Here is a 21,384-nt window from a genome sequence, read left to right as displayed (position 1 = left end):
CTTTTTGATACATTGTAAGGCTGCGTGATGCAACTAATGATTTGAACAAAAGTAGCTTGAAAGGTGTGAGCTCTGCTTTGATATGTCAGCCAACAAGATGAGTAGGCATAACGAACAGCAAAAGCACTAGCCTGCGTCAATCTACTATCCACCATAGTACAAAGGTTGACCTGTTCTGTGCAAGAAATAAATATTCCAAACATAGTCTGGGACAATTGTGGGATGCCACATTGAAAGTCACTGAGCTCTTCAGCAAGGCCATTCTGCTGCCAATGTTTTCCTATGGATATTGCATGGCTGTGGGCTCGATTTTATACAACTGTCAGCAACGGTGTGGCTGAAATAGCCAAATCCACATACTTTTGTATATATAGTATGTGTGTAGATTGTCAAAGCGAAGAAAGGTTTTTAGATATTTTTGCAAATGTATATATAAAAAAAATCCCTTATTTACGTAAGTATTCAGACCTTTTTGCTATGAGACTCAAAATTGAGCTCAGGTGCATCCTGTTTCCACTGATCATCCTTGATGTTTCTGCAACTTGAGTGGAGTCCACCTGTGGTAAATTCAATATATTGGACATGATTTGGAAAGGCCCCACAGTTGACAGTGCAAAGACTCTCAGACCATGAGAAACAAGATTCTCTGGTCTGATGAAACCAAGATTGAACTCTTTGGCCTGAATTCCAAGCGTCACGTCTGGAGGAAACCTGGCACCATCCCTACGGTGAAGCGTGGTGGTGGCAGCATCATGCTGTGGGGAAGATTGCCAGCGGCGGAGACTAGTCAGGATTGAGGGTAGGATGAACGGAGTGAAGTACTGAGATCCTTAATGAAAACCTGCTCCAGAGTGCTCAGGACCTCAGACTGGGGCAAAGGTTCACCTTCCAACAGGACAACGACCCTAAGCACACAGCCAAGACAACGCAGGAGTGGCTTCGTGACAAGTCTCTGAATGTCCATGAGTGGTCCAGCCAGAGCCCAGACTTGAACCCGATCTAACATTTCTGGAGAGACCCAACAATAGCTGTGCAGCAACGCTCCCCATCCAACTGGACAGAACTTGAGGATCTGTAGCGAAGATTGGGAGAAACTCCCCAAATACAGGTGTGCCAAGCTTGTAGCATCATACCCAAGAAGACTCGAGGCTGTAATCGCTGCCAAAGGTGCTTCAACAAAATACTGATTGAAGGGTCTGAATACTTATGTAAATGTGATATTTACATTACATTTTTTATAAATTAGCAAAAAAATCAAAACGTTATGGGATATTGTGTGTAGATTGTAAGAATTTTTAAATCAATTTGAGAATAAAGCTGTAGCGTAACGAAATGTGGAAAAATTCAAGGGGTCTGAATACTTTCTATAGGCGCACTGTGTGTGTGTGTGTGTGTGTGTGTGTGTGTGTATAAAATATACACATGGTATGCCTATTAAGATATAGATTTTATTTGTCATGTCAGAAAACACTGTATTCTAAGTGCCCACTATTACATTCTACCTATAGAATTAGAACTGGTCGATCTTCAAGGCATTCCTAGTTGATCACCAAACAGGTTTGTAGAAAAGCCAACGATAAAGCCTTTTGCTCATATAAAAAAGATTTCTCATGCGCTGTTGGCGGTAGGTGCACTTGATTCAGAAGCAATGTGCGCCGTAGGCAAATTGTTCCCGTTTTTAACCATTTATTTTGTCTGAACGGACAAACTCCAGCTACCCGGCAGACCAGGAGAGCTGTGGCTAAATTGCGCTGGCCAATCTGATTAGCTCAAATTACCATGCCTACAGCTTCCACGACTCTACAGCAAAGTTTACTAGCCTACGTGAGATTTCATAACTTTTAAAACCATGACCAGAGTGTGGCTGTCAAAGAATAAAGCAAAGAGCTGCTGTTTTTGAGTGAGTTCATGTTAAAAATGTGATTCAAACACTTTTACAAAACATAAAACTCACTTCTCCCTACTTCCACTCACGCTGCAGCTGCAATGAATGAGTTGCCAAGTGTATTGGTAGCCCTGCGTTTTTATTATTAGCAGCTCGTGGTGTCTTAATATTGAGGAATATTTCACTTTCTCTGGTCATAGGAGCAACGAATTTGTGCATGAGGCACAAATAATGTAGTGCGTCTCGAGTTTCGCCATCGTGTGGACGACTGTGTCCCCTCGGGTCAGTCTAACCCAGGAAGGGAGAGAACAGGGACTGTGAGGCGGACCCTCTTCTGCTCTCTCCCTCCGCTGAGACTGACCATCAGATGCAGGTACCATCAGTCCAGTAAAATAAAAAAGCAAATGATTTCAATTGATGCTCAGCTTTGCCTTGCAAGTGATCAATTTTGTTATCAAAGCTCGAATTTTGAAATATAATATGGTCTGAGAAGAACAATATTGACAGGCCAAGCATAGCCAATATGCTGGGATAATGTGTTAGTGCAGTAGGCCTAACCTCATTCCTACAGAACAGTTTTTATTACATTAATGTTGTATAGGCCTACATTTTTGAAGTTGAAACATATCTGAGCGGTAGATCTCAGCTTGCTTTTTGACTGCGAAAGTGAGACCGCTCAATTGAATAATCAGTCTATTTCCATAATGCCAACATTTCACCCAAGTGTTTTGATCTCAAGTCAAATCGCAATTGTAATATTTGGATAAAACTAAGGCCAAGATTTGATGCCCATATTGTGCAGCCCTACGTAACAGTATAAAACAATCAGAATGGAAAAATCTTTGTGCTGCTACCCTAGGGTTATGCACAACTCATTAAGCAAATTTTGGACTTTTTTATTATTCATAAACGTAAAATGCCATACCGTTTAACAATGTGAAAAATATTGTGATATGATTTTTTGGCCATATGTTGTCACAATCTTATCTGATTATAATAGACCAATAACTGTTCATCTGAGTAAGGGGGGTGGGATCTAGACCATCCTATCAGTCAATCAGGGCTGTGTATTTAAATGTCTTCAAATTAGTTTCCTAACACCCACACAATTACTGAGCATTTCAATGGTCAAAAGAACCTCAGGGAAATGAATGATAAATATATTCTGGAGTTATTTTCATTAAATAAACGGTGATTCAAAAATTATAATAATTTAAAAGACTGCATGGGGACTTTTTGGCCCAGATCAAGTGGAGGCAAACAGCAAGTGAGTGGATCCTACATGAGGAAAATGTTTAACTTAGTCTCTCAGCAACTAAAGTAATGGTCAAGAATTTCTAGCATTCATCTACATCACATGTCCTTGGTCTAATTTGATTTATGTTCTGTCTACTGCAGGGGGAGAGTGAGTTCTGTCTCCTGCTAGCTCTGCCATGTGGACGGGACCAGGAGGATGTCCTGAACCAGACCCAGGCCCTAAGAACCGCTTTCATCAACTACCTACAGGCCAAGCTGGCTGCAGGCATCATCAATGTCCCCAACCCAGGCTCCAATCAGGTGGGTCTCAGTCTGCCTATTTAGGTGTTTGCTACAGTCGATGTCTGTTTTTGCAAACCATCAGCCACTCCTTGTTTTTGATCAAATGTAATTTGTTAGTAAATGTGAAGTTATACACTCCCCTATGTATTTATTTGGACAGTGAAGCTAAAACTGTTCATTTGGCTCTGTACTCCAGCATTTTGGATTTGAAATCAAATGTTTTGTGAGGTGACAGTACCGAATGGCACAATCTTTATTTTAGGGTATGTCAGTTGTACAGTTTAGAAATGAATGCACTTTATGTATCCCCCATTTTGAAGGTGTCATAAGTATTTGGACAAATTCACTTATAGTGCAGTCAAACTATATTTTCCTGTGTGTTATATTTATTTCCACACTGAGGTTGGAAGAATACTGTGAAAATGATAATGCCATTTTAGTGTAAGAGCTGTTATAAAAGACAGTCTGAAATTACAGCATGTTTTGGTGGGATGGAGTTTTGGCCTGCCTGGTGGCATCACCAGGCGGTAAATTAGTTAATAGACCAATAAGAAAGAGTTCCAAAACCCTCTGCCAAACAGCTAGTTTTCAGTTTTCCCCTCCCCACTCAGACCACTCCCAGACAGTCCTAGCTAAATTCTTGCTTGAGAAATTGCTCTTTGCTAAGAAGCTATTTTTGTTTCTTTTTGACAATTTTAATTGAAAACAATCACAGTAAGGAAGTTAATTGTTATCCCGAAATGAGTTGATATTGAGATTTTAAAGGCAGCATTGCAGTCAAGTTAAATATTTGGTCCCATATTCCTAGCATGCAATGACTACATCAAGCTTGTGACTCTACAAACTTGTTGGATGCATTTTAAGTTCGTTTTGGATGTTTCAGATTATGTTGTGCCTAATAGAAATGAATGGTAAATAATATTGTCATTTTGGCGTCACTATTGTAAATAAGAATGTTTCTTAACACTTCATCAATGTGGCTGCTACCATGATTATGGATAATCATGAATGAATGAGGAGTGAGAAAGTTAAATGGACAAGGCCCCCAAAACATTACCTATAATGGGAGGTATGATATTTATAGCTCTAACTTTCTTTCACGATTCATTCATGATTATCCATAATCATGGTAGCATCCACATTAATGTAGAAGTGTTCAGAAATGTATTCTATTGTTATTTACAAAAAGTGACTCCAATGACACAATACATTATTTACCATTCATTTCTATTGAGCACAACATAATCCGAAAAACAACCAAAACAAACTGCAAATGCATCCAGCAAGTTTGTAGTAGTCATTGTGCTTGGAATATGGGATCAAATACTAAACTTTAGACATTTTATACACTAAGTGAATTTGCCCAAATTACTTATGACGCCTTCAAACTGGTGGATAACATAAGGCTCTTTCATTTCTGAATGCTAAAACGGATATGTATGAAATTACCCTAAAATAAAAGGTGACATGCTGTCCTGTTGCTTAATATACATTTATTATTATTGTTTTTCATTTTAACCCCCAATTTCATTATTACGATTTTGTCTCATCGGGCTCAGGAGAGGCGAAGGTCGAGTCATGCGTCCTCCGAAGCATGACCCGCCAAACTGCGCTTCTTAACACCTGCTCACTTAACCCAGAAACCAGCCGCACCAATGTGTCGGAGGAAACACCATTCAACTGATGACCGTAGTCAGCCTGTAGGTACCCGGCCTGCCACAATGAGTCGCTAGAGCACGATGAGCTTAGTAAAGCCCCCCCCCCTGGCCAAACCTACCCTGACGACGCTCGGCCAATTGTGCGCTGACCTATGGGACTCCCGGGATCGAACCCCAGGCTGTAGTGATGCCGCAACACTGCGATGCAAGGCCAATATAAAACATTTGATCTCAAATCCAAAATATAGAGACAAATTAAGTTTACTTGTATGTGTGAGTTGTTTTACATTTTATAAGTGTCTTTAGATTGATCCATTTCTATCTCTCTTCTCTAGCCTGCCTACGTGTTGCAGATATTCCCACCATGTGAGTTTTCAGAGAGCCACTTATCCCGGCTAGCCCCTGATCTCCTCAACCGGATCTCCAATATCTCCCCTCACCTCATGATCGTCATCACCTCCGTTTAACAACCCCTCCCCCAGCGGGAAAAGGGAACCACCTCTTCTCTTCAGTGGACGTACTTAACGTTGAGCCTCAGGAACCAAGAGGAATGGCAGGATCGTTGCTCCTGGAGACACTGGGAACATGTAGGAATAACGTCCTATTGGAACTTTTACCTTTTCCATATCAATTTCTTTTTTCCTTTTTTTTTGTCAATCCTGGTATTTTTGTCCTTCTCAAAAGAGCGAGCTCAGGGATGGACCAGACCAGAGCCCTATATGTGTCCATTCTTATTGGACAATTTTTTTTTTTTTTCCTGCTGTATTTGTATTTATTGGGGGAGTTTTATTTTTACGTAGGGAGATACTTTGAAGAAAAATCTGGATGTTTGATGAAAAGAATGAGTGACTAACTGTGTGGCCTTTTTCTTCATCTTTTTAATGATTATGGTTCATTTTTCATAAAGGATCATAGGTCATTGTACAACAATGGCAAAAACAGACATTTCAATGTCATTTTTCAGCCTATCCCATAGAGGAGAAAGAATTAACTTCAAAATACTATTAGGGCATGTCTCAAATGGCTCCCTACTCCTCATATAGTGCACTTCTTAGGGCCCTGGTCAAAAGTAGTACACGAAGGAAATAGGGTGCCATTTGGGACTCCTAGATCTTGTAGAGAGGACAGTGTCAGCCTAACAAACCCCTTTGATTCCACCAGCTCTGCTGTTCCATTTTCTCTCTACTCAAACCAGACAAGGCTCTTCCCTTCCACCTGTTTCCGCATTATACGAGCAACAGTGGGATTAAAGAGTTTTTGGAATACTGGACTCTGTAAATATTTTAAATATTTAAAACGGACAAAATGGAACTTGAGACGACTTGACACCAAGAGACTTCCAACCAACCGTGGAAATACAAGATGGTAAGGTGGGATTGTTGGGGTTGTAAGGAAGGACGCAGATGAAACCCCTTGATTTTGTGGAGTAAATGCTTCTAATACAGCAGGTTGGCAAACTCTCGTGTGGAGTTTGCTGAGGGCACATCACATTTTGTTACTCCAATAAAAAAACAATCCAGAAAACTTGAACATTAAATGAGCTCTTTTATTTCATCTGGATGTTTGTCATTGTTGTTTCTCTTTGAGATGATGTCTGTTTGAAATAAATGTTTGAACATTGTGTAAATATAATCTGTATTCTGTTACGGTTCAGTAAAGGCCTACTTCATTCCTAAGGGTTATGTAACATATTGATTGATACAGGATGTGGTGTTGGGTTAGGGGACTTCCCTTCACATTGTCAAGTATTTAGAACGTTCCATTAATAATGGAATTCATTTCCATAGTTCAATAGCATTTAATCACTGATACTGTCTATCAGAGGGGTTAATGTGCATTGGAATTGTTGCATAAGTGACACAGGCCAAGTCCTTACACACACCCAGCCACCCTTGGCTTTCACACCACTTAAAGTCCAATGAACTACAGTGTGCCACAGCACATTTCAAACTTTGTTTTAATGAAAAATGTCATTGCAAAAAAAAACAAATTGCAAATTAGCAGCTTCCATTCATGCGATGACAACATATTGACCCCTTGGGTTTTCAACAGGGATTACATTTATGAAGTCCCACTATCTGCAGGTGAAACAAGTCTTGACATAAAAAAGCAAAGTACATGTTAATATTTGATTGATTGGTCATGGACCTTTAGTCAAAGTCAGTTTAAAACGGCATTTGAGGAAGCTTTATTGGGCTAGAATTATACATTAACAATTTACCAACATGGTGAAGAATACGGAAACTATCACAATGATTTAAAAAAATAAAGAAAATACTAGTAGCTAAATGTAAATAAAATGGTCAGTCATTTCACGCCATTCACGTAGTAACATGGATGTCAATTGTAGATTCTACAATTAAATGTCAAGCAGTATGTTTTGGTGTAAGTATGCACACTGTGTATAATTTAGTACTACTAAAGACAGTCTGTGTATCCACCTGTTTGTGTTCAGGAAGTACTCTTGTGTGTGACATTTCTTACAAAGACAATTATACATTAATGTTTCAAATCTACACTAGAACCAAACAGAGCTACCAGCTGGTTCTCATATTGGGAAATGTTCCTCTTCATAATCTCCTTACAGGAACCCAGCAAACGCTCAAATGCCTGAATGTCTATTACTGCAAGAGAGATGAGAAAGAGGGGGGTGTCAAGTAAAATTCTTTAAAAGGCTATTGATCTACATCCATACTGATCTACTGGGCCTGTGTTTATAAAGTGTCCTTGTGTCAGAGTGCTGATCTGGTCCCCCTTTTATTCATCATTTAAAAGACTAAACTGACCCTAGATCAGCACTCCTGAGACTAATCGGGCGCTATCGGCCCGATTCAGACTTAAGAAATGTATTCCTTTCCTATGCACGTCTCAGTAGTTGGTATTCAGATGCATAGCTGCCTAATGCTTTGCAGGCATGGTTCCCTTCACGTGCGCTGAATACATTTAATTAAACTGCTGAAAACCCTCCCACTTGCTGGGTTTTCAGTACGTTTAATTCAGATTTTCTCAACAGACTCATTAGAATATAATGGCGAGAACGGTTCAGAATGTAAATACATGCATATGTCTACTTTTCAGCACCAATTGATACATTTAAAAATACTCTGATCTTGTATATTATTTAAGGTTAGGAAAGTATTTATGAATTATAAAAAAATATTTTAGAGAACATTTTCACAAAATATATTGGTTTATCAAAAATACAGTGGTTTGATTGAACCTGGAAGTTGCCATATTCAAATTGTTCAATCCATGAAACATCGGAAGGTAAGAAAAATGTACAATAGGGGTTGACCTGAACTTGTCCAGTTGCCCTATAAATCTACCCTAATAATCCTCACTAATTATGGAACTGTGATGACAACGGTCCAGTGGTTGTGAACTGTGCGCCGTCCGCCAAGGCTCCAGGTTCAAACTGCTAACTATGGTCTGCATTCCATAATGATTCAAATAGGTTACATGTTCCAAATTAATGCAAAGCTTGTAATACGTTAGCCTAATATGATCCACTACTGGTAGCAATCCTCAGGAACAACCACACAAATGTGACAGAGGAAAGAAAGGTAAACTAATGATGTAATGGAATGATGCAAAATGTAAACGAATACACCAATGGTAACATGATATTCTCCGCCTTGTAACCAACATCAGAGAAGGCATGTTTGCGGAGGGGCGGGCATGGTTTATATAGCGAGATAGCTACTCTACTGTGGCCAAAATTTTACTGTGGGTATCAGCAAATATAATTACAAGTTTTCACAATTCATCTATGGCAAAGAAACACTATACAGTTGAAGTCCTACGTTTACATACACCTTAGCCAAATACATTTAAACTCAGATTTTCACAAATCCTGACATTTAATCCTAGTAAAAATTCAGTTTTAGGTCAGTTAGGATTAGTATTAGTACTCAATTAGTATTTGGTAGGATTGCCTTTAAATTGTTTAACTTGGGTCAAACGTTTCGGTAGCCTTCCACAAGCTTCCCACAATAAATTGGGTGTATTTTGGCCCATTCCTCCTGACAGAGCTGGTGTAACTGAGTCAGGTTTGTAGGCCTCCTTGCTCACACGTATTTCAGTTCTGCCCACAAATTTTCTATAGGTGTGAGGTCAGGGCTTTGTGATGGCCACCCCAATACCTTGACTTTGTTGTCCTTAAGCCATTTTGCCACAACTTTGGAAGTATGCTTGGGGTCATTGTCCATTTGGAAGACCCATTTGCGACCAAGCTTAACTTCCTGACTGATGTCTTGAGATGTTGCTTCAATATATCCACATAAGTTTCCATCCTCATGAAGCCATCTATTTTGTGAAGTGCACCAGTCCCTCCTGCAGCAAAGCACCACCACAAGATGATGCTGCCACCCCCGTGCTTCACGGTTGGGATGGTGTTCTTCGGCTTGCAAGCCTCCCCTTTTTCCTCCAAACATAACGATGGTCATTATGGCCAAATTATGGCCTATTTTTGTTTCATCAGACCAGAGGACATTTCTCCAAAACGTACGATCTTTGTCCCCATGTGCAGTAACAAACCGTAGTCTGGCTTTTTTATAGCGGTTTTGGAGCAGTGGCTTCTTCCTTGCTGAGCGGCCTTTCAGGTTATGTCGATATAGGACTCGTTTTACTGTGGATATAGATACTTTTGTACCCGTTTCCTCAAGCATCTTCACAAGGTACTTTGCTGTTGTTCTGGGATTGATTTGCACTTTTTGCACCAAAAGTACATTCATCTCTAGGAGACAGAACGCGTCTCCTTCCTGAGCGGTATGACGGCTGCGTAGTTCCATGGTGTTTATACTTGCGTACTATTGTTTGTACAGATGAACGTGGTACCTTCAGGCGTTTGGAAATTGCTCCCAAGGATGAACCAGACTTGTGGAGGTCTACAATTTTTTTTCTGAGGTCTTGGCTGATTTCTTTTGATTTTCCCATGATGTCAAGCAAAGAGGCACTGAGTTTGAAGGTAGGCCTTGAAATACATCCACAGGTACACATCCAAATGATGTCAATTAGCCTATCAGAAGCTTCTAAAGCCATGACAACGTTTTCTGGAATTTTCCAAGCTGTTTAAAAGGCACAGCCAATTTAGTGTATGTAAACTTCTGACCCACTGGAATTGTGATACAGTGAATTATAAGTGAAATAATCTGTCTGTAAACAATTGTTGGAAAAATTACTTGTGTCATGCACAAAGTAGAAGTCCTAACTGACTTGCCAAAACTATAGTTGTTAACCAGAAATTTGTCTAGTGGTTGAAAAATGAGTTTAAATGACTCCAACCTAAGTGTATGTAAACTTCGGACTTCAACTGTATATACAACATTTTGTGGACACCTTTTTTAAATGAGTGGATTAGTCAATTTCAGCCACACCTGTTGCTGATAGGTGTATAAAATCGAGCCCACATCCATGCACTCTCCATAGACAAACATTGGCTGTAGAATGGCCTTACTGAAGAGCTCAGTGACTTTCAACATGGAGCCGTCCTAGGGTACCACCTTTCCAACAAGTCAGTTCGTCAAATTTCTGCCCTACCAGAGCTGACCCGGTCAACTGTAAGTGCTATTATTGTGAAGTGGAAACGTCTAGGAGCAACAACGGTTCAGCCGCGAAGTGGTAGGCAACACAAGCTCACAGAACGGGACCAACGAGTGCTGAAGCGCGTAAAAATCGTCTGTCCTCGGTTGCAACACTCACTCCTGAGTTCCAAACTGCCTCTGGAAGCAACGTCAGCACAAGAACTGTTAGTCGGGAGCTTCATGAAATGGGTTTCCATGGCTGAGCAGCCGCACACAAGCCTAAGATCACCATGCGCAATGCCAAGCGTCGGCTGGAGTGGTATAAAGCTTGCCGCCATTGGACTCCACAGTGGAAACGCGTTCTCTGGAGTGACGAATCACGCTTCACCATCTGGCAATGCGACGGACGAATATGGGTTTTGTGGATACCAGGAGAACGCTACTTGCCCAAATGCATAGTGCTAACTGTAGTGTTTGGTGGAGCAGTAATAATGGTCTGGGGCTGTTTTTCTTGATTCGGCCTAGGCCCTTTAGTTCCAGTGAAGGGAAATCTTAACGTTACAGCATACAATGACATTCTAGACGATTCTGTGCTTTCAACTTCGTCACAACAGTTTGGGGAAGGCCCTGTCCTGTTTCAGCATGACAATGCCCCCTGTGCACAAAGTGAGGTCCATACAGGAATGGTTTGTCGAGATTGGTGTGGAAAAACTTGACTGGCCTGACCTCAACCCCATCGAACACCTTTGGGATGAATTGGAATGCCGACTGTGAGCCAGGCCTAATCGCCCAACATCAGTGCCTGACCTCACTAATGCTCTTGTGGCTGAATGGAAGCAAGTTCTGCAGCAATGTTCCAACATCTAGTGGAAAGTCTTCCCAGAAGAGTGGAGGCTGTTATAGCAACAAAGGGAGGGACCAACTCCATATTAATGCCCGTGATTTTGGAATGAGATGTTCGAGGAGCAGGTGTCCACATATTTGTCTCCCCTTTAACTTGTGTCTGGTGTTAGCTAGTTACTGGCTAGCTAGGTCTTCAGAATATTCTAAAATCCGCATAAAAACAAAGGCGCATTTTCCCACCAGAGATGTTTCCATAAAATGGACTTGTTGCAGATTAAAGGCTGTGCGAGCGCGATGATGTAGAGCAGATAAAAATAAATGTTTCGGTTAAATTCCCATGTATGGAATAAAAAATACAAGTTAAATAGGTTTCCGTCACAAGTTATATAGTGAATGTGCCCACTCTTATATTGGCAAGTGCGCTATCTGGGCGCTGTTGGCTAGAGCGCACCTGTAGTTCACATGATGAGATTATATTGACAAAAGCAAGATTATTTTTACATGTCAAACTGCAGCCAAGCATCGATTATAATGTCACCAGAATAAGACCCTGGATATTTACTGGAAAGGAGCCTCAAGCTCATCACCTTGCACTTTCAGCACCCTGTGAAGTTCTTTATAATGTATTTCTTCTGTAGCCTAATAAACTGCACGCTTTCCAGAGTCGTAGTGCGAGGACCACACAACATGTCATCGCGTGACTTCAAGTTTACTTCGATTTGATGGTTATTATATTGTTGACATTTAGAACGTTTACCAAATATATAGATTTTCTCCATCAGGCAGGTAATGACATTTTTTTTATCCGTTATTTACTTTACTCACATGAAAAGGTTGGATGGAAACCAGGTTATTGATGCAATTTCAATGTTGTTTGAGTTGCTTTGTGTATCACCAAATTAGCTTGAGATGATTTTACTGCAACACCGCACACTGTATCCAAGTTTCTTGACATAGGCGTTTCAAACAGCTGTCAGTCAATGCGAGCTCATGACAATAAACTCCCTGCCCACTCAGCCTGTCTTTTCAAACTTCCTGGTAGTTTCCCCATTTCTATTACCCCAAAATATTATGGATGCTATTTTAGTCACTCAAAATGCTATTTTACATGGGAATGACTTTTCGTGATCTTTAACACGATATAAATCGTAAAAATACAGTTAAAATTGAAATACAATCATAAATCAACTCGGTAGGTTTGGCGCTATACTATAATTTGCATATGGCTACAGAAGCCTATAGCTTGGGTCTCCACATTTCATATCTGCAAGTTATAAGGCCAACATTGCATAAACTCCACTGTGGAAAAGGTGATATGTTGATATGCTTCAGTTTGCTGTCGAAACGTTGGAAATAACATTGTTGCATCTGAGCTCCTAGAGTGTGCGGCTCTCCCTTATTTTCAAACGCTTCAGTTTGCTGTCATGTGACTGGTTTCGCATTTGTCTCCAGCGATCATAAGGTGACATAGATTTTTTAAAAAACATTTGTCATTTATATTTACAATCCCCTTATCCAAACGGCTTACTAATTTACCTAGTTATTATCAATAGCTCTTATCAATTCGTAAATTAGAGTGCATGGAGAATGGCAGCGGTTGAAAAAGTACTCAATTGTCATACTTGTGTAAAAGTCAAGATAACTTAATAGAAAATGACTCAATTAAAAGTCACCCAGTAAAATACTACTTGAGTAAACGTCTAAAAGTAGTTGGTTTTAAATATACTTAAGTATCAAAAGTAAATGGAATTGCTCAAAAGTAATTAAGTATCAAAAATAGAAGTGAAAGTTTAAACCATTTCCGATTGCTTATATTATAAAACACTTAAAGACACACCCTATCCCCTCAGCCCTCAAATTAAGTGAACACTTCTGATGACGTTTCATGACGTTTGACCGAGTATACACTTGCAGGGCAAGGGAGGCAGGAATTATTTTTAATGGACCATCCTTATTGTCTTTTCAGCCACCGGTAACTTGTGGGTGCTTTATATGCGCTACAGTCAATTATGATTGCATGTCTACTTATATTAAATATATAATTATTAATATACGCCTACTGTATGATAGCTAGCAAATGAATTAGCTAACTAACGTTAGCCTGCCTAGCTGGAATTTATGAAGAAGGATTTTTTTTTTCTACAATTTCCAAAAGATACCCAAACAAAAATATATTTACTTTTTACGAGACCTGTTTGTGCTGTCATTTGCATTAGTAGCACTATTTCTAACTTATTTGCATTCGTTTTTACTTACACTTGTATGTTGACTTCTCCATTGATGTTGTTTTGAAGTTTTCGTTGACTTTTCTTAGCGGATGTACAATCGTCACGAATTGAATTATGGGGAGTTATACAGTCGCAAAGCCGACTTAAAACGACGGCTGAGGGCCTTACATTGCAAACTTCCCTTGCTTGGCTAATCATTTGCGCCAAGATGGCGACGGGGATTCCCCCAAGGGCATAAAATAAGTAGATTGCTCAACCTTATTCATCGTTTCATTGCACATAAAGGTGGTGGAATTATGAGGGAATTAAGTCAAGGTCAGAATACTGTAGACACACCTCCGTCACACCTTCATTTCTTAGATCTCCACCCAAAACGGAATAGCGGGTGAGTAGCATGCTATTCTCATGCTTAAATTCTAGGTCCGAATACGCGTAGTGAGAAAGGTGCATGGAACGGGAATTCCGTTTCATTTACGCATGAATACAGTCCATGATCTATTCATTTTTGACTGCTTTAGACAGACAGAGAGAATGACCATGAATATCAATTTTCACGACTGAAGAGTAATGGTTTGTATGTGTGTACATACAACGTACCCAAGCACTTGGTAACTCCCACGGCGTAGACGGATGCTGCACGTGGTTTGTTGGTGACCAGAGCCAGCTCTCCAAAGTATTGGCCCCTAGAACAGCGTGCAATCTCCACCTCTGCATTACCCTGCTGTCCTGCCTTTGTCTAGGTAGGGAGATGTAGACATGATGATGATACTGCTGTAACCGATTCCATATCTAACAATTACAGTTATCCTTTCCTTATCTACCACCCAAACTGATACATTCATTTTACTAGCTGCGAAAGCAGGAAAGCCAGTCATACCACATTCCAAAGAAGCTACACATACAATACATACAGTGCCTTGCAGCAGGTACCCACAGCAAACTCGTTATTTATACAGTAGATCTAACACACCACCTAGGGAAGGGAAAAAACATGTACACCTACTTTGCTTATTATCATGATCTTCACCTCCCCAGACTCCACAATGTAGAAGCAATCTGCCTTATCCCCCTAAGAGTGCAGAAATGCAGTGGAATCGGCAGTGATACAGTACGAAGTAAAGAAGAATTGTAATCAAATATAAATAATGTACAGTAAAAGTCGACAATACCTGTGTTAAGATGCACTCCCCATCTCTGAACACTCTCATTCCCACGACATCAACAATCTTCATCCTCTCAGAGAGCTGAGGAAGAGCAAGATGACAGACGACGGTGTGATAAAAGTATACATTGATCTTTACATGCATTCTGAGAGGAAAGATTGTTTACAATGGATTCTGTGTGTGCAATGTGATTCATTCTCTTATGGTGTCCTTTGAAACAAACTGCACAGTACACTTTTATTGTGAAGCACTTTAAGATGCTGTGGTCAAATGAAACAGACCTCGAGAGACTTTAGAAGGGGTACACACTCAATGAAGGCTTCGTACATCTTCCTCTTCTTGGCATTGTTTTTCACTATGAGTCTATGAAATGTGGCCCGATCCTAAAACGTACACATACCAGTTACTCATCTCTCACTGAAAAAAACCCCACACGTATAAAGTAGGATTGTTCGGTCTCCTACTGTGACTCACCAGTCCCCACAGTGCCCCCTCCTGGTTGGCCATGATGGTGGCAGCACGTGGGGTGTTGTACATGAGCGCCAGCTCCCCAAAACTGCCCTTGTTGTCATACTTCCCCACACATTTCCCAACTCCGTCAATCAGCACAATAATATCATACACGCCCCTACAACACACAGAGGTACACAAGACATCAGAGCAATCATAGGACATCACATTCACATTAGTGGTGGTCAGTGCTGTTTAAGATGAGGGAGGACGTATTTATTTTATAAGCATGGCCTTATTTCTATTACAGCATATTGGATGACTGTCATTCATATTCCATTCACACAGCTCAATGTAAAATCGATGGGTTTCGGCTACTACGCGATACTCGCATTTGTCATATACTCATCACGAGGTTGCTAAAACCTAGCCTGCAAATTAAAGTTTATAATATAGTTGTACAGGTCAAGAGACAAATTGTAGTAATCAAGGTGACAGACAGTGACACATTCAATACCGCCTTGCATACTCTTGCCTGTATTTAGCTGATCTGGGGTGTAAGCATTAGTCCAAAATGAGAGTTTCTATTGTACAAATTCAGGTAGGTCCCTCCCCGCTTCTTTCTCTTTGCTTCTGTTTAAGAAACATTTTGCAACAAAATCGGCACAATAAATACACCCCTGATCAGCCGCACACTCAGTTAACTTTCATAGCAGCCACATACAAACAGCATGATCTCTTTGCTCGTTATTCCTTCTTGCATCTATGGGCTCTCCTATCACCTTTTCCCTATGCTTTTGGATTTCAGTGCACAACACAACAGCTGTCTATAACCAGCCGCAAAAACCTCTCGAAGCCAAACTTTCATACCATAACCACTAACCGCTACACAGCCTGCATTGTTGTCACCATATTAATGTTATAGTCAACAAACTAGAGCTACTGCGTTTGTAAACCCACAAGCCAATTAATGCATACAATCACGCAGTACAGTGTACAGCAAGCAGTTTAGCAGTTACACAGGCAGTGGCAATACATTTCTAAAACCGAAAGTTTATCTTGTCTTGAAAGAGTTGCAATGTTGGATAGCCTTAGTCAGCTAGCTAACATAAATAGCGTTCATCTCTGTTTGAGTCAGGTTGTGAGTAGGCTAAATTAGCTGCATTAGCTAAGTAAGTAAAAGGTAAACTAAGAAGAAAAACATTACAACGAAATATAGCTAGCTCTCTCTCTCTCTGCTGCTTCTTCTTCTTCTTAATTGTTGAAGAAATTAATTTGTCAAAACTGTTCAACTATTGTTTTTCTCTCTCTTTGAGTCAACTACTCACCACACTTCATGCACTGCAGTGCCAGCTAGCTGGAGCTTATGCTTTCAGTACTAGATTCATTCTCTGATCCTCGTGATTGGATGGAGTCAATGTACCCAGAGGAGGACAGAAAATAGCTTACCTCCGGCTACACCATGGAGGGTGCTTTTGAGGCTACTGTAGACCTTCATTGCCAAACAGTGTTTTAATCAGTTATTTGGTGACGTGAATAAAAAAAGATAGCTTTTTTTTTCACAATTTTTTTCTTTCTGAAATTCACTGAGGATGGTCCTCCCCTTCCTCCTCTGAGGAGCCTCCACTGATTCAAATAATTAGGCCTAATGCCTCTCACAGAAAAAAGATAGATTCAATACACACACACACACACACACCTCTCTATGACATAGAAGTTGTCTCCGTCGTCCCCCTGGTCTATGATGTGCTCCTGTGGTTTGACCAATACCTCAAACATGCCATCCAGCACCTCTGAGAACTGCTCCTGAAAGAGAGAAACAACACTCATACATTATGTTTGTGTGTGTGTGAGCATTCTAAACTGGGACACCCAGCAACAAGCTTCACACAAATATACTGACCAAAAACAATTTATACGATTCTACTGAGTTACAGTTCATATAAGGAAATCAGTTGATTGAGATGAATTCATTAGACCTTAATCTATTGATTTCACATGATTGGGCAGGAGCGCAGCCATGAGTGTGCCTGGGAGGGCATAGGCCCACCCACTTGGGAGCCAGGTCCACCCACTGGGGAGCAAGGCCCAACAAATCAGAATGAGTTTTTCCCCACAAAAAGGCTTTATTACAGACAAAAATACTCCTCAGTTTCATCAGCTGTCTTGGTGGCTGGTCTCAGACGATCCCGCAGGTGATGAAGCCAGATGTGGAGGTCCTGGGCTGGTTAAATGTGGTCAGCGGTTGTGAGGCCTGTTGGACGTACTGCCAAATTCTCTAAAACGACGACGGAGGTGGCTTATGGTAGAGAAATGGTGATTGCCTACGGAGCTGTGAAGGGAACGGCACCTCCATACCTTCAGGCTCTGATCAGGCCCTACACCCAAACAAGGGCACTGCGTTCATCCACCACTGGCCTGCTGGCCCCCCTACCTCTGAGGAAGCACAGTTCCCGCTCAGCCCAGTCAAAACTGTTCGCTGCTCTGGCACCCCAATGGTGGAACAAGCTCCCTCACGACGCCAGGACAGCGGAGTCAATCACCACCTTCCGGAGACACCTGAAACCCCACCTCTTTAAGGAATACCTAGGATAGGATAAAGTAATCCTTCTAACCCCCCCCTTAAAATATTTAGATGCACTATTGTAAAGTGGTTGTTCCACTGGATATCATAAGGTGAATGCACCATTTTGTAAGTCGCTCTGGATAAGAGCGTCTGCTAAATGACTTAAATGTAAATGTAATGTAAATGTAAATGAACATTAAATTCTCTGGCAACATCTCTGGTGGACATTCCTGCTGTCAGCATGCCAATTGCATGCTCCCTCAAATCTTGAGACATCTGTGGAATTGTGTTGTGTGACAGAACTGCACATTTTAGAGTGGCTTTTTATTGTCCCCAGCACCCGGAGCACCAAGTCTAGGTCGAAGAGGCTTCTAAACTGCTTCTACCCCCAAGCCATAAGACTCCTGAACATCTAATCAAATGGCTACCCAGACTATTTTCATTGCCTCCCGCCCCCTCTTCTACGCTGCTGCTACTCTCTGTTATTATCTATGCATAGTCGTTTTAATAACTCGACCTACATGTACATATTACCTCAATTACCTCGACACCGGTGCCCCTGCACATTGACTCTGTACTGATACCCCCTGTATATAACCCCGCTATTGTTATTTACTGCTGCTGTTCTTATCTCTTATAACTGCATTGTTTGTTATGGGCTTGTAAGTAAGCATTTCACTGTAAGGTCTACACCTGTTGTATTCGGCGCATGTGACAAATACAATTTGATTTGAAGGTGCACCTGTGTAATGATCATGCTGTTTAATCAGTTTCTTGATATGCCACACCTGTCAGGTGGATGGATTATCTTGACAAAGGAGAATTGCTCACTAACAGGGATGTAAACAAATATGTGCATAGAATTTGAGAGAAATAAGCTTTTTTGTGCGTATGGAAAATGTTTGGGATCTTTTATTTCAGCTCATGAAACATGGGACCAACACTTTACATGTTGCGTTTATATCTTAGTTCAGTATAAATCAATACAAACTCCAATGTGTTAGGATGACTATTGAGAGGGTGTTTGTTTCGTTCATAACCGAACATAAGATAAAATAACTCTAACAGGAAGACTAACTGTATTTCCTCTTAACTTAGAAGTAATTCTCAATACCTGAAGACAGAGGCTTGAATACAATACTTTACCTGGTCGAGGGTTTTAAACAGTAATATATCTCGACAGGCGTCCTGGAGTCTGCGACGCTGCTCATCTGATTTGGGGTGTACCACCCTTGGCTCAAAGTCATCATCCTCATCATCGTCTGGGTTGTAGGCCTCCGCACACACTGGGGGGGGGGGAGAAAACACTGTGACACACACTGAGGACAAACAAATACTCCCAAAGGGAATGTTGTGACTGTAACACACAAGTGAGAGACAGAAATAAGATTCTTCATACACTGCATATAATGGATGCAAAACCCAATGATGAGGCTCACCAGATACTCTGCGACTGTATTTATTTGGGGTGGGAGGTGGCACTAGAGAAAGAGAGAGATGTTTCAGTGCTGGAAATGAAGTTGGTTTCACTGAACATCAATATTAGTTGTTCTTATGAATCATTTGACACACTTTAGCTTACACCCAATTATTTTTGACCCCTTTTTCATGATATCCAAATTGGTAGTTACAGTCTTGTCCCATTGCTGCAACTATCTTACGGACTCGGTAGAGGCGAAGGTCAAGAGCCATCCGTTCTCCGAAACACGACCCTGCCAAGCCGCACTGCTTCTTAACACACTGCTCGCTTAACCCGGAAGCCAGCCACACCAATGTGTCGGAGGAAACACCATCCAGCTGGCGACCGAAGTCAGCTTGCAGGCGCCCAGCCCGCCACAAGGAGTCACTAGAGCGCGATGAGACAAGGAAATGCCGGCCAAACCCTCCCCTAACCCGGACGACACAGCCAATTGTGCGGCGCCTCTTAGGTCTCCCAGTCGGCTGCGACACAGCTTGGGATCAAACCCAGGTCTGTAGTGATGCCTCAAGCACTGCGATGCAGTGCCTTAGACAGCTGCGCCACTCGGGAGGCTGAGCTTACACCCAATTCTGTCTAAATATAGTTACATAGATACATCCAACAGTAAATGAGTAGGGGATGGTACTACTACCATGCCAGATACATTCTCTTATTTTCTCCCTTAACCATTTTTGTCAGAGTACAGCAGCTGATTTATCAAAAGTGGTTGAGACACCCTCAAACAAACGTTCATTATCTCATGTTGCTTTAAATAGGCTACTGAATAATGAAATAAATCAGGACAAATAGCTATTCAGTAGGCTAAAACCCCAGTAGCATCCTATCATCTGATAACCTCTGGAAATGGAAGAGAAAATCACATGACTACAGGGGCCCTCACGTTACAATGAGAACTCATTCAACTGGCATGCAGATGACTTAAAAAGGACTTCATAGTATTATCGAATAGAGACTAATATCATAATGATTCATTATGCATTCTGTGCGCTTATTTATGTAGCCTATTATGTGTGCAAGTGGGAGCGAGTAAAAAGTTATAATAATTAAGTAAAAAGGTTATAACAGAAATAAAGAACATGGGAAATGATTAAAATATATTTAATAATCAAATCATGAAGATTATTGTAAAATAGAGATGCCAAATGTCACTCACTATAGTCATCAGAGTCCTCATCTTCATCGGATTCAAACGAATTACCATCAAAAGCCACCTCCTTTCGGGCAGAATTGACAGGGCTGTCTTTAGCATGTTTGTCGTGTTTTCGGCTCTCTTGAAGACGCGTGAAATATTGGATTGCGAATTCAACCAAATCTGTCGGTCTGCGCCGTAGTACCTCCACAGTGTATCCTTGCAGCATGTCCTTCAAACCAACAGGTATCTCGATGCTCATCATAGAACTATGGTAGCCTATAATGATCTTGGACAAGTTAAAAATACAAATTTGAGTAAAACAATCTGCCTAATCCATAACAATAGGCCTAAAAAATATCACATAACTATAATAATCAAGAATTTCCAAGACCAGGGATTTGTCAAACTTAGCCCAGGCCAAGTCATAAAGTATGCTAAATAGCATAAGTAGTACAAATACAATAGCATTTGAATATAACCTTCAGTGTCTGTCCAATATAAAATGCATTCCCTGATATCCAGTGTTGCCAAGGCTATGTGAGAATAAAGAGCCAGATCAATGATCAGCGGCCATGGCAAATATCGAAGTATAGGCAAACATAAATACATTTACTAAAAACTACCATTGACAGCTATCAAACAAATTGTAACCAATTTACCGACCTCCTTGCAATGTAGCCTTTCGAATATTAGTTATGGTCTGATATTATGCATACTTTGCTAAATGCTCACAGCGCGGTTCTGCCCCCCCCCCATTTTAATCCACTCCCAGTCCGCGTCTACTGGTTGATTGACGGGTCTACGGGTTTCCGCATTTAGACTAGAAGCAGCGTATCGGAAAGTATTGACCGGGCGTAACTAGGCTGTCACAACTTTTCAGATCAAATGTAATTCATGCCTGTCTAGGCCTATTGTGTA

The 21,384-nt window shown here is 40.9% G+C and overlaps 2 protein-coding genes across 9 annotated transcripts in view; one reads left to right on the top strand and one right to left on the bottom strand.

The window, feature by feature from the left end:
• Window positions 1-6,703, top strand: part of LOC106565133 (msx2-interacting protein) — a 31,445-nt gene extending 24,742 nt beyond the window's left edge. For 6 of the 7 annotated variants that reach the window (XM_014131907.2, XM_014131909.2, XM_014131911.2 and 3 more), the window contains 2 exons: window positions 3,281-3,442; window positions 5,418-6,703. In XM_014131907.2, coding sequence (XP_013987382.1) covers window positions 3,281-3,442; window positions 5,418-5,549 — 294 coding nt within the window. In that variant the 3' untranslated portion in view covers window positions 5,550-6,703. The remainder of the gene's footprint in view (window positions 1-3,280; window positions 3,443-5,417) is intronic. The other variant, XM_014131906.2, reaches the window with a different exon arrangement.
• A 543-nt stretch (window positions 6,704-7,246) lies between these two features.
• LOC106565134 (cAMP-dependent protein kinase type II-alpha regulatory subunit-like) lies at window positions 7,247-21,215 on the bottom strand. Of its 2 annotated transcripts, XM_014131913.2 has the most exons (11): window positions 21,130-21,215; window positions 20,488-20,752; window positions 19,294-19,335; window positions 19,001-19,140; window positions 16,988-17,094; window positions 15,313-15,466; window positions 15,120-15,221; window positions 14,845-14,919; window positions 14,679-14,744; window positions 14,273-14,411; window positions 7,247-7,706 (listed from the first exon to the last, which is right to left on the bottom strand). In XM_014131913.2, the coding sequence occupies exons 2-11, from the start codon at window positions 20,726-20,728 to the stop codon at window positions 7,582-7,584; spliced, it is 1,191 nt and encodes a 396-aa protein (XP_013987388.1). In that variant the 5' UTR covers window positions 20,729-20,752; window positions 21,130-21,215; the 3' UTR covers window positions 7,247-7,581. The 2 variants fall into 2 exon arrangements, with proteins under 2 accessions (XP_013987388.1, XP_013987389.1); XM_014131914.2 differs by having other exon boundaries at window positions 20,488-21,163.
• Window positions 21,216-21,384: the final 169 nt, after the last annotated feature.

This window comes from Salmo salar, chromosome ssa12, assembly GCF_905237065.1.
Source record: "Salmo salar chromosome ssa12, Ssal_v3.1, whole genome shotgun sequence".
In the NCBI taxonomy this organism is placed as follows: Eukaryota; Metazoa; Chordata; class Actinopteri; order Salmoniformes; family Salmonidae; genus Salmo; species Salmo salar.
This window is presented reverse-complemented; position numbering and strand designations above follow the sequence as displayed.